At 36.2% G+C, this 12,945-nt stretch overlaps 1 protein-coding gene across 2 annotated transcripts in view; it reads right to left on the bottom strand.

Moving 5' to 3' along the window:
- SPTLC1 (serine palmitoyltransferase long chain base subunit 1) overlaps positions 1-12,945 on the bottom strand; it is a 91,982-nt gene that overhangs the window by 16,225 nt on the left and 62,812 nt on the right. For both annotated transcript variants that reach the window (XM_053662635.1, XM_053662636.1), the window contains exons 8-11: positions 11,264-11,353; positions 3,817-3,924; positions 1,588-1,683; positions 466-562 (exon numbers count right to left, since the gene is read on the bottom strand). In XM_053662635.1, coding sequence (XP_053518610.1) covers positions 466-562; positions 1,588-1,683; positions 3,817-3,924; positions 11,264-11,353 — 391 coding nt within the window. The remainder of the gene's footprint in view (positions 1-465; positions 563-1,587; positions 1,684-3,816; positions 3,925-11,263; positions 11,354-12,945) is intronic.

Here is a 12,945-nt window from a genome sequence, read left to right on the forward strand (position 1 = left end):
ATCACAGACAAAGCCACATCTGAAATTTAGTCGACCTCGTCAGTTAAGTAAGCTTTAATGGTTGGTAAACTACATACCAACTGATAATTCAAAGGCTGAAGGAGAAACTAGAGAACAGTTATAAAACTACATAACAAAAATTAGTAGCACACTTCAACTAATTTCTCCAAAAATGATAAAACAAAGGACAACTGACCCAGAGCTGACCCTTCTGCCTCTACCCACCAAGGGAACAAGTGCTTTGACTCTAGATCTGGGAACAGGAGAGAAGCTCTACTACATGCAATCCCTGATGCAGCAACAACTGCTTCACTGCTGTTCTTCCTATAAATATCTGGTAATGAAATTCAGAGCGAGAGCTCTGTCTGATAAATCATTTCCTCTAGCTAATTCCTCCAAAAAATATACCAGGAGCATGGCTCACATAACTTGATAAGCCTGACTTCCTGGGTCTGAAGGTTATACCTGGATTCTCTTCCATGATGTTGAGGGCCTCAATTGCAGCAGCAGCTAAAAGGGGAGGCAAGGAAGCTGAAAAGCAGTACCCCTGGCCAGAAAGTCTCTGAGAAGAAACAAACAAGTTAAAAACATATTTTTTTGACTAAAAAGTCTAAAGGCACCAAATTTCTGCTATCACCTACCTAACAGAATATACAAATAGTGAGGTAATAAGATCCAGGCATGTAATACAAGACTTTTTTTATTTTTATATTTTTTAAAATAATTACATATTTTTTAATTTTTCAGAATGAAATGTTGATGGTTTTTTTTTTAAGATTTTATTTATTTATTTTTTAGAGGGGAAGGGAAGGAGAAAGGGTGAGAAACATCAATGTATGGTTGCCTTTTGTGCATCCCCTGCTGGGAACTGGCCTGCAGGGAACTGGCCTGCAACCCAGGCATGTGCCTTGACTGGGAATTGAACCACGATACTCTGGTTTGCAGGCCCGTGCTCAATCCACTGAGCTACATCAGCCAGGGCAAGACTTTTTTTAAAAAAGGGAGATAATTTTGTCGTGGCCAGGTGGCTCCGTTGGTTAGAGTGTCATCCCATATGCCAAAAGGTTGCGGGCTCAATTCCTTGGAGGCAGGTTCTGCCCCTGATCAGAGTGTGTATGGGAGACAACTGTTCAATGTTTCTCACGTCAATATTTGTGTGTGTGTGTGTCTCTCTCTCTCTCCCTTCCCCACTCTCCAAATCAATAAACATATCCTTGGGTGAGAATTAAAAAAATTTAAAGAGAGATAATTTCTAAATATAAATATTTTGAGTGATTCTTTAAAATAAAAATTGGTGATTAGGCTCTGGCCAGGTAGCTCAGTTGATTACAGCACTTTCCTGATGCACCAAGCTTGTGTTTGACCCATGTTCAGGGTACACACAAGCAGCAATCAATGGATACATAAATAAGTGGAACAACAAATGGACACTTCTCTCTTTTCCTCTTCCTCTCAAATCAATCAATAGAAAAGTCTTAAAAAAACTGTGTGATTATGAATGAAATTTTGTTAATTTTAAGTTACATTTTGAGATGACAAATGGAGCAATGAGTTTCAGCCGTACTTTCACTTTTAAAAAGAATGTACCTGATGGTCAATTACGAAAGACCTGCCACAGCAGAAACCCCCAATAGAAGCAAGTGAATTCTCCATGTTGGCACTGATAAGATCAATATCATCGATCTGTCAGAAAAGAAAGAGGGTATCAATTATTCCTCAATTAAAACCAAACCAATGTCAAGTCTGGAGACAACATTTCTGTACTAATCATGTCAACATCTGGGTTCTATGAACTATTTACATGAAAACAGAGGATGAACCACACAAAATCTATTGTTTAAAGGACTGTTTCAAAGCCCACCCTTTTTTCCCATTTCATCATGCATTAACAATTTATACACAATGGGGAAGAGAGAGATAAATGAAAAGAATATGAAACCCAAAGTTGTTTGAAACTAAAAATATTCACGAGTACAAAATAAAATCACTTCCTGGCTTTCCCCATAAAAGGTCATTGAGGTAAATAAAAACTGGAGTTTTAAGTACTTTGTTCCTACAGTCAACTTTCACTTTTCCCAAAATGAAATCATACATGGTAACTGACTCTGTGACCAAACTGGATGAACTGCGCAATGGATGAACCCAAGGTATCTATTCCATGGGCTTCAGAGTTCTACCTTCTCAACACATTCCTTTGATCCTCACCTTCTGTTCCAGCCCCCAGAATCAAGTTTTATTCTGGCTACACAGTAATCATTCAATAATTACTCACCGGCGGCCATGATAATGACTGGTTAGATCACATCTGTTGTTTTTTAAAGATGTTCCACAGATCTAACAAGAAAATCTATATACTCTCATTTTTTTTAAAACTACCCTTTTATTGTAAAAAATTTTTAACATATACAAAAGTAAAACAGGAGAAAGTATCCTATCACCCAGATTCATTTAGCAACTCATGGACAATCTCATTCCATGTATAGCCCCTACTACCCTCATAATTTCTTTGGAGTAAACCTCAGACTTCATATGGTTTCATCTTTAAATATTTCAGTGTACATTTCTCAAAGATATGAATTTTTTCAAAAATATAATCATAAAACTATTATCACACCTAAAAAACGAAAAATTCCTTAAGATCAAATATTCACTGTTCAAATATTTGTCTCATAAAGCTTTTTTAAAAGCAGTATTTGTTTGACTAAGGATCCAAGTAAGGCCCATATAATATATACTCTTACTCAAGCCCTGACATTAGAAAGTGCTTTTTTCCCTTCTTTAAAATGTTCATTTTTTAAGAGTTTACTTGAATTATGTTTCCATTTTATCCTTGATTCCTTTGCATGTAACTGTCAAATGTTGGTTTGTCTTTGAGGAGCCTATGTCAATCTAACTTCTCTAATTGAAGGTGATTTTATGTTTTATAGTTCAACTTGTTAACACAGGTTGCAAAACTTTTACACACAAGATTTGGAAAACTTTTACACACAACTTTTACACACAAAAGCTTCCTTCAACTTGACTATACACAATGGGGATGAAGATAGGTTCTGCAGATGGGCTGACTAGTTTCACCCTGAGGCTCTAGGAGCACAAGCCACTAAGACTAGTGGCAGCTGGGGCTCACTTTCCATGGCAAAAGAAAACTGACTTTAGTTGCCTGGGACTTTGAAGGGCTTTGCTGAATCTGTGCCAGTGGTGTTTCCAACAAATATATATATATGTTTATGCATCAGAACTTTAAATATTAAAAGAACATTGTTTCACTGCTATGACATACTTTTTTAAAAAAAGATTTTATGTTTATTATTATTATTTTTTAGAGAGAGCGGAAAGGAAAGAGAGCAGGAGAGAAACATCAATGTATAGTTGCCTCTTGCTCACCCCCTATTGGAGGCCTGGCCTGTAACCCACGCATGTGCCCTGACTGGGAATCAAACCGGCAACCCTTTGGCTTACAGGCCCATGCTCAATCAATCAACTGAGCTATACCAGCCAGGGCAAAACTTTCTAAAGGACCACTTAGGGAATTATTACTGTTTCTAGAGAAGAAACACTGAAATCCAGGGTCCAATTCTACTGTGTAAACACAACACAAATTCTATATTGAGCCACTCTGAGTTGACAGTTCTGAAGATAGGCCTGCTGGTCTGGCTGACCTGGTATGGCCTCCTTGGGTTTATGAAGTGACAGACACCAGAGTGGCATGTCCCTGCACATCCATGAGGGATGCTGTCTGTGCCCATAAACCTGCTCAGCAGGATGGAATAGCATACTTCCTGTATGAGAGAATGTTCCAAAAAAAGGAGAACTTACATTGATTCCAAAGTGTTCAGTGACTCCTCGGCCATGCTCCCCCAGGACTCCAAATGAAAGGCTTTCTTCCAGAAAGATCCTGGCTTTATATTTGTATTTTAACTTAACCTACATGTTAATAAAACATAACTTTACAATTCTAATGATTAGTGACAGCAAACAGAACACCCCAGTAAGAACAAAATTAACCTTAAATGAAAAGGGCAAAATATCATGTCCGGTTGCTCCTCGGTATAGGTAGATTCTTAAATGTGAATCTGTCCACTGGCTGAAATTTATCTGTGGCCCCTGAATCAATACTCAGGTCACAAGGGCAGAGGAACAAAAACTCTGAGTTCCTGATCTGCACATTCCAGCTGAGTTGAACAAGAGACTGCTTTAGCTCCTACTTTAAGCAACTGTCCTTCTCGCAGTCTATTTATTGCTACCTTTTTTTGTATTTTGTAGTTTTGGTTGGTGATTTTGTTTAAAATGATTTCAAGCATAGTGCTGAAGTGCTGTCTGGTATTCTTACATGTGAGAAGGCTGTGCTGTGCCTCATAGAGAAAATGTGTGTTAGATAAGCTTCATTCAGGCAGGAATTACAACACTTTTGGCTGTGAGTTCAATGTGAATGAATCAACAATATCAATTAAATAGGGTGTCTTTAACAGCCCAGAGCAAGCAGAAAGAAGGAAATAACCAAGATTAGAGCAAAACTAAATGACATAGAGACTAAAAACACAATCCTAAGGATCAATGAATCCAGGAGTTGGTTCTTTGAAAAGATAAACAAAATAGACAAGCCTTTAAGTAGGCACATCAAGAAAAGAAGAGAGAGGACTCAAATAAACAAAATCAGAAATAAAAGAGGAGAGATTACAACTGATACCACAGAAATAAAAAGGATTGTAAGAAATTACTATGAAGAACTGTATGCCAAGAAATTAGAAAACCTAGGGGAAATAGACACATTCCTAGAAAAATATAATCTGCCAAAACTTAATGGAAAAGAAACAGAAAATCTCAACACACCAATAACAGCAAAAGAAATTGAAGCAGTAATCAAAAAACTCCCATCACACAAAAGCCCTGGACCAGATGGTTTCACAGGAGAATTCTACAAAGCATTTAAGGAAGAGCTAACCCCTATTCTTCACAGACTATTCCAAAAAACCCAGAAGGATGGAAAACTCCCAAATTCTTTTTAGGAAGCCAGCATCATCCTAATTCCAAAACCAAATAGAGACACAACAAAGAAAGAGAACTTCAGGCCAATATTGCTGATGAACATAGATGCTAAAATCCTCAACAAAATATTGGCAAACCGCATCCAACAATATATCAAAAAGATCATACACCATGACCAAGTGGGATTCATCCCAGAAATGCAAGGATGGTTCAACATTCGCAAATCAGTAAATGTAATACATCACATAAACAAAAGCAAAGACAAAAAAACCACATGATCATATCAATAGACGCGGAAAAAGCTTTTGATAAGGTACAGCACCCATTTGTGATAAAAACACTCAGCAAAGTGGGAATAGAGGGAGCATTCATCAATATAATAAAGGCCATTTATGAGAGACCTACAGCCAATATCATACTCAATGGACAAAAACTAAAAGCTTTTCCACTAAGATCAGGAACAAGACAAGGATGTCCATTTTCACCACTTCTATTCAATATAGTTTTGGAAGTTTTGGCCACAGCGATCAGGCAAGAAAAGGAAATAAAAGGCATCCAAATAGGAAAGGAGGAAACAAAACTGTCACTGTTTGCAGATGACATGATAGTGTACATGGAAAATCCTTTAGACTCTACCCAAAAACTGTTCGAACTACTTAATGAATTTGGCAAAACAGCTGGTTACAAAGTCAATATCCAGAAATCAAAGGCATTTTTGTATACTAACAATGAATCAGCAGAAGCAGAAATCAAGAAAAAAATCCCATTCGATATAGCAAAAACAAAAATAAAATACCTGAGAATAAACCTAACCAAGGAGGTAAAAGACCTGTATGCAGAAAACTACACAGCACTGAAGAAAGAAATCAGGGAACACACAAACAAATGGAAACAAATTCCTTGTTCATGGATTGGAAGAATTAACATCATCAAAATGTCCATACTACCCAAAGCAATATCCACATTCAATGCAATACCCATTAAAGTACCAATGGCATATTTCACAGACATAGAACAAACACTTCAAAAATTTATATAGAACCATAAAAGACCCCGAATAGCAGCTGCACTTTTGAGAAAGAAGAACAAAATGGGAGGGATCACAATACCTGATATCAAACTGTATTACAAGGCCACTGTAATCAAAACAGCCTGGTACTGGCATAAAAATAGGCACATGACCAATGGAACAGAACAGAGAGCCCAGAAATCAACCCAACTCTCCACAGTCAATTAATATTTGACAAAGGGGGCAGTAACATAAAATGGAGTAAAGATAGCCTCTTCAGCAAATGGTGTTGGGAGAACTGGACAACTATGTGCAAAAAAATGAAACTTGAGCACCAACTTACACCATACACCAAAATAAATTCAAGGTGGATAAAAGACTTAAATATAAGCCGTGACACCATTAAAGTCTTAGAGGAGAACATTGGCAAGAAAATCTCAGATATTCCATGCAGCAACATTTTTACCGATATGTCCCCTAGAGCAAGGAATGTAAAGGAAAGAATAAACAAATGGGATCTCATCAAAATAAAAAGCTTCTGCGTGGCTAAAGAAAACAGTATTAAATTAAAAAGACAACCAACTGTATGGGAAAACATATTTGCCAATGATACCTCAGACAAAGGTTTAATCTCCAAAATATACAAAGAACTTACACGACTCCACTCTAAGAAGACATCTAACCCAACTGAAAAATGGGAAAAGGACTTGAACAGACATTTCTCTAAAGAGGATATACAGAATATCCAGAGACACATGAAGAGATGCTCAATATCGTTAGCTATCAGAGAGATGCAAATTAAAACCACAATGAGATACCACTTTACACAGGTCAGGATGGCTATCATAAAGCAACTAACAACAAACGTTGGAGAGGTTGTGGGGAAAAGGGGTCCTTAGTTCACTGTTGGTGGGACTGCAGACTGGTACAACCATTATGGAAAACAGTATGGAATTTTCTCAGAAAAATAAAAATCAACCTGCCTTTTGACCCAGCAATTCCACTGCTGGGATTACATCCTAAGAATCCTAAAACATCAATTTCAAAAAACCTATGCACCACAATGTTCATAGCAGCACAATTTATAATAGCAAGACTTGGAAGCAACCTAGGTGCCCGTCAGTAAATGAATGGATAAAAAAACTGTGGTACATATACACAGTGGAATTCTATGCAGCAGAGAGAAAGAAAGAGCTACTATCCTTTGCAACAACATGGATGAAACTGGAAAGCATTATGCCGAGTCAAATAGGCCAGGCATTGGAAGACAAATACCATATGATCTCACCTTTAACAGGAAGCTAAACAACAAAACAAACAAGCAAGCAGAATAAAAACAAAGACACTGAAATAGAGGACAAGGGGACAGTGACCAGAGGGAAGAGGGAAGGGAATTTAAGGGAAAAAAAGGGGGAGGGATTTGGAGGAACAAGTATGAAAAACACAGGGACGAGAACTAAGGGGGGTGGAAATGGGAGGGAGATGGGAGCACAGGGCAGGGGGGCTGGGATGGGAGAAATAGACAAAAAACTGTACTTGAAAAATAACTAAATAAAATTATTTTTTAAAATTAAATAAATAAATAAATAGGGTGTCTTTAAAGAGAAACACATATAAAATGAGGTCATGTACTGAATGACTGGTGAAAATGTTGTGACTAGAGGCTTGCAGAAAACTAACTCTGTCTGTCCAGGAGTAGTAGTTCAAAATTCTGTAATTCAGTATTTGTAGTATGTTCATAAAACATAAGTACCATGAATAATAGAAATTTATGGTACTTTAGAAGCTCTAAAGTATCCAATCTAACTCAATAATACATATAGCACAATGTCAATTTTTAAAGTAAGTGGTAAGACATTATGAGCACAGACATGTAATCTATCTGTTAAATACCGGTCTGATCATATAAAATTCCTGGGAAATGTGCATGCTCTTTCCTCCGTGGCACTGTGTTTTAATTTGGCTTTGTGGCATTTTTTTAATGCAGAAAACATTTTCACTGTTTTTCCCTTTACCTTTTTAGGTTTATAAGAAAGTCTTTTCCCATCAAAGTTAAGTTCAGATGCATATTTATCTATATGTTTTTCTAAGTAATTCATGTAATTTATATTTTTATTTTACATATCGGGAAGTTGAACATACACATAATTGTGTATAGGTTTTTCCCCCTAATGTATAATTACCCCATATAATATGCATGTGATCAGTTTCACAACAGACTTAAAACACAATGATTATCAACCTCTAAATTTTATACATATGATACAAGAAGTTGACCTTGCAAATATTCCCATGACTCATGTATCTTTTCTTGTGTCAGCATCTTAATTACTAAAGATTTAATTTTAAGATCTTTTCCCACTGAAATTATAGAAATAGTGCACAAAAAGTTTCAGGTGGTTTGCTGTCCAGTATCACAAGTCTCAGGTAATTTATCTTTTTATTTATTTATTTATTTAATTTATTTATTTTCAGAAAGAGGGGAAGGGAAGGAGAGAGGGAGAGAAACACCAATGTGTGGTTGCCTCTCATGCGTGTGCCCTGACTGGGAATTGAACCGCAATCCTGTCCTTCACAGGCCCGCACTCAATCCACTGAGCTACACCAGCCAGGGCAGGTAATTTATCTTTTAATCATCAAGATTTTATTGGCTAATCTTGCTAATCAGTATCAAATCTGGCACAGTAGCACAGCTTTTTGTTGGATTTTAGTTAAAAATGAATAAACTCATTTAGGGAGAATCACAGCTTTCAACACTGACTCTTTTCCATCCATTAATATGAAAGAAATCGTTTCTAAAAATCATGTTTTAGAATATATTTCATAATAATATGACAAACTGGTATGTAAATAGACAGATCAATGAAAGAAAAGAGAAACCCTACAATCAAACCCTATTTTGTACCCTCCATTCTCAACACTTCCATACACCTGACCTGTCCCTACACTTAAGGTGCTGTTTCATTACTTGATGGTATACTTGTCCAATGGTACTGCCCCACTGCTGTACCCCTATAAAATGCTGTTCTACCATCTTTTGACCCACTACCTGCCCTCATTTTTCTATCAGTCTTTGACATTCATGAAAACAAGAGGAGAAAAATATACATCTCTTTCACTGATATTTAGAATGTATATGTAGTTTCTCAAAACATAGTGAAAAACTTTTAAAATAAAATATAAAACCCTTATTTTAAATTCTTATGTGACTGATGGACTCGTAGATTCAGATTTGAATGGTCAAATGCAAGGGTGGTTCAAGAGGAAAAGCAACCAATACAATATAACATATTGACAGAATGGCACAGTCACTGTGGAAAACAGTATGGTCTTCCTCATTAAGTTAAACATAAAACTACCGTATGAGCTAGCAATTACACTGCTGGATATATACACAGAGAAACCAAAAACAGGGATTCAAACAAATATTCATACACAAATATTCATAGCAGCACTATTTACAATAGCCAAAGGTGGAAACAACCCAAATATTCATCAGCACATGAACAAAATATAATCTTACTTTAACATTCAAAGGGAATAAAGTACTGATCCATGCTATAAGCTAGAAGAACTATAAGCTAAGTGAGTGAAGCCAGGCGTGAAAGGCTATGGATTGTACTAGTCTCCCCTTAGCTTTAGTTCACATTCTGTAGTTTTATTTATACACAAATTTGGTCTCAGTATGTTAACTGGAAAATCCCAGAAATAAACAACTCAATAAACAATTTATTAGCTTTAAACAGTGTGCTCTTCTGAGTAGTGTGATATATAGTAGTATTCTTCCCCCTCCTCCCTGCCCAGGACGTGACTCATCCTTTCTCCAGCATATCCATGTAGTATACAAACACTTAGTAGCTGTTTCGGTGACCAGATGTACTGTCGAGGTATTGCAAGTGACTGTGCTCAAGTAACTATTATTTTAGTTAGTAATGACCCCAAAGTGCAAGAGTGGTGATGTAGAATTTAGATAAGCCAAAGAGAAGCCACTGAGTGCTTCCTTTAAATCAAAAGGTGAAAGTTCTCAAGTTGAGAAAAAAACAAAATAGTGCCGAGGCTGCTAAGTTCTACGGTAGGAACGAATCTTTTATCATTGAAACTGTGAAGGAAAAAGAAATTTGTGCTAGTTCTGCTTTTACCTCAAACTACAAACATTATGGTCATAGTGCATAAGTGCATTGCTAACATGGAAAAGACATTAAATTTGTGAGAACACATGAACAGAAAATTTGTTCCAGTTAATAGCAACACACTGCACCAGAAAGCACTGAACATATATGAAGACTTCAGCAAGGGATCCCTTGAAACAAGGATCACAATCATGTAACTTTTATTACAGTCTATTGCTGTAAGGGTTCTATTATTAGTTATTGTTAATCTTCCACTGTACCTAACGTACAAATTAATTTTTATTTTATGTATATATTTATAGGACAAACATGGTATAATATAGGGTTTGATACTACCTCCAGTTTCGGGCATCCATGGGGATCTTGGAATGTGTCTCCCATGGATAAGGGGAAACTACTGTATATGATACTTATCAGGATGATTCCTTTTACAGAAATAGCCAGAATAGGTAAATTCACATAGAGAGAAAGCAGACTGGTGGTTGTTCAGGACTAAGGGAAAGGGAAAATGGGGAGTGACTGCTTACTGGGTACAGAGGTATTTTTTGAAGTGATGAAAAGGTTTTAGAAATAGATAGTTGATAGTTGTATAACAATGTGCATGTACTAAATGCCACTAAACTATATACTTTAAAATACTAATTTTGTTATGTAAATTTCACCTCAATTTTAAAAAATTCATGTCATGGTTTCTAAACAGTGTATGTTGCTTTTCTCTGTTAAAAAGCTAAGCTTCACAAAATACCTTTTGTAGAATTTTATTATATAATTTTTATATAATTTTATAATTTTATAAATTTTTATAATTTTATTATATAAAATTCTACAAAAGCAAAACTACTGGAACAAAAAGTAGGTCAATAGTGGCCTTGGGCCAGGTTTCAGAGTACTGACTACAAAGGGGCAAGAAGGAACTCTCTCTCAATGAAGTTGGTTTTAAAAAGTTGAGTCCTGATTACTCTTTAAAGATCAGAGTAGGCATTTAATGTTAATCTACTTCCTTGGTATAATTTGAATGTGCTCATGACACCTACTATGCAAAGCAATATAGATGATATTCATTAAAAGTGGTTATAAACAAAAAGCAAACTGCCAAATAATCTGAATACTAAAATAATAAACAATCACAGTTGCTTACCAATTCTGGAAGAGGACAAATAGTTCCAGTATTCATATACAACCCTTCGACTACAATGAAGCGTCGAGTTACACGAGCCTTGCGAGGATTCTTTAAAAGAAAAAAAAAAACAACGAACATTTTAAACTCTAGTGACTCCAAAGATTTGTTCATCAAATGAATAACTAAATAACTATATAGTAGATGAATTTCAAGCTCAGGTTTGAGATCATGCTGTTATGAACAAATTGTGCTTTCTCCTCTAATACATGTTTTTTAGTTCATACATCAACTAGGAGACCACACACACACATACACACACCCACCCACCCACCCACCTTAGGCATTCTGAGACTATTATCACACAGATAAAACCCTCTGAACCTAGAATGAGTGGGAAAGGACCCATGGAACTTTCAGGGATAACAGAATGCTTGGGGCCATGATACCTGGGTTACATGGGTCTAACCCTTGGTACAAATTGTATGGTTAGGATTTATGCATTTTAGTGTCTGTAATTTATCATACCTAAAATCGATCACCATCATCATCATCATCATCATCATTATCATCATCATCATCATCATCATTGAGATGTGATGCTGAGTTAGGTGGAGTTTCAGATAATATAAGAATGGCAGAATGTTGATAACAAACTAGGAGAAGAGTACAGGGACTTCATTATACTATGTTTCCTTTGAATGTGCCTGGAATTTTCTATAATAAAGTTTAAAAACAGACGAACCCTGCTTTATTTACTTTGTTTACCAAAATAATAAAACCTTTTTCCTTCCTTACTCCTGACTATGGGGCCATGCAAACTTGTCAATGACCTCATCTGGTGATACTGGAAGTCAGTGGTATAGAGGGACTTTTTCAGATAACACACACCTTACCCACACCCCAGTGATTCCAAGTCCCACTGCTGACTGTGTGGATGTTTCAGGTGTCCTGGGCTATAAAAAACTGAGATCTGCACACAGTTTACCACTTCCTTCCTAAGGTTTCTTGCCTCTAACCTTCTGTCTGATGGACAACTAGAAACTCAAATATCAGAGCTACCCTTTAAGGGTATTTTAAAATCCATGGCTAGACCATTCAGAAATTTGTCTGTTTAAGCATGCAAAAGTATCCCCCACGAGTGTGCTTGATCATCTCCACTCTGCACATATACCCAAATGCCATGGGTCTGCTGGGGGTCCAAGGACATGGGGCATCCAGTTCCTCTCTGCCTTTTAAAAATGAAGTATTTTATTTAGGATTTTAAAATATTCAATGTAGAACTCTTGAGAAATGGAAAAGTACAAAAATAATTAAATTAGCTTGTCATACTACACATGGAGAACTTTTGTTTTTCTTGTTAAAAAAATCCTTAAAAATTACTTTGTTAAAAAAATTACTTTGTTAGAATCAGAATTTTACTGCAAAGTTTCAGTAACAGGGTTTTAGAAGTATTATATTATGAGCATTTCCATATTATTTAAAACACTTCAGAGGAGAAATAATATTCCACGTTGTGGGATTACCACAAATTAATGATTCTCTCAATGTTGAATTTAGGTTGTTCCCCTCATTTTGCTTTTTTACATTGTACTGTAAATAAATACCTTTCTATCTTTGACACCACTTTAAAAAATATATTTTTTATTCATTATGCTATTACAGTTGTCCCATTTTCCCCCTTTATTCCCCTCAGCCCTGCA

Source organism: Artibeus jamaicensis, unplaced genomic scaffold (genome assembly GCF_021234435.1).
Source record: "Artibeus jamaicensis isolate MK-2021 breed Jamaican fruit bat unplaced genomic scaffold, CSHL_Jam_final contig_264, whole genome shotgun sequence".
Classification (NCBI taxonomy): domain Eukaryota; kingdom Metazoa; phylum Chordata; class Mammalia; order Chiroptera; family Phyllostomidae; genus Artibeus; species Artibeus jamaicensis.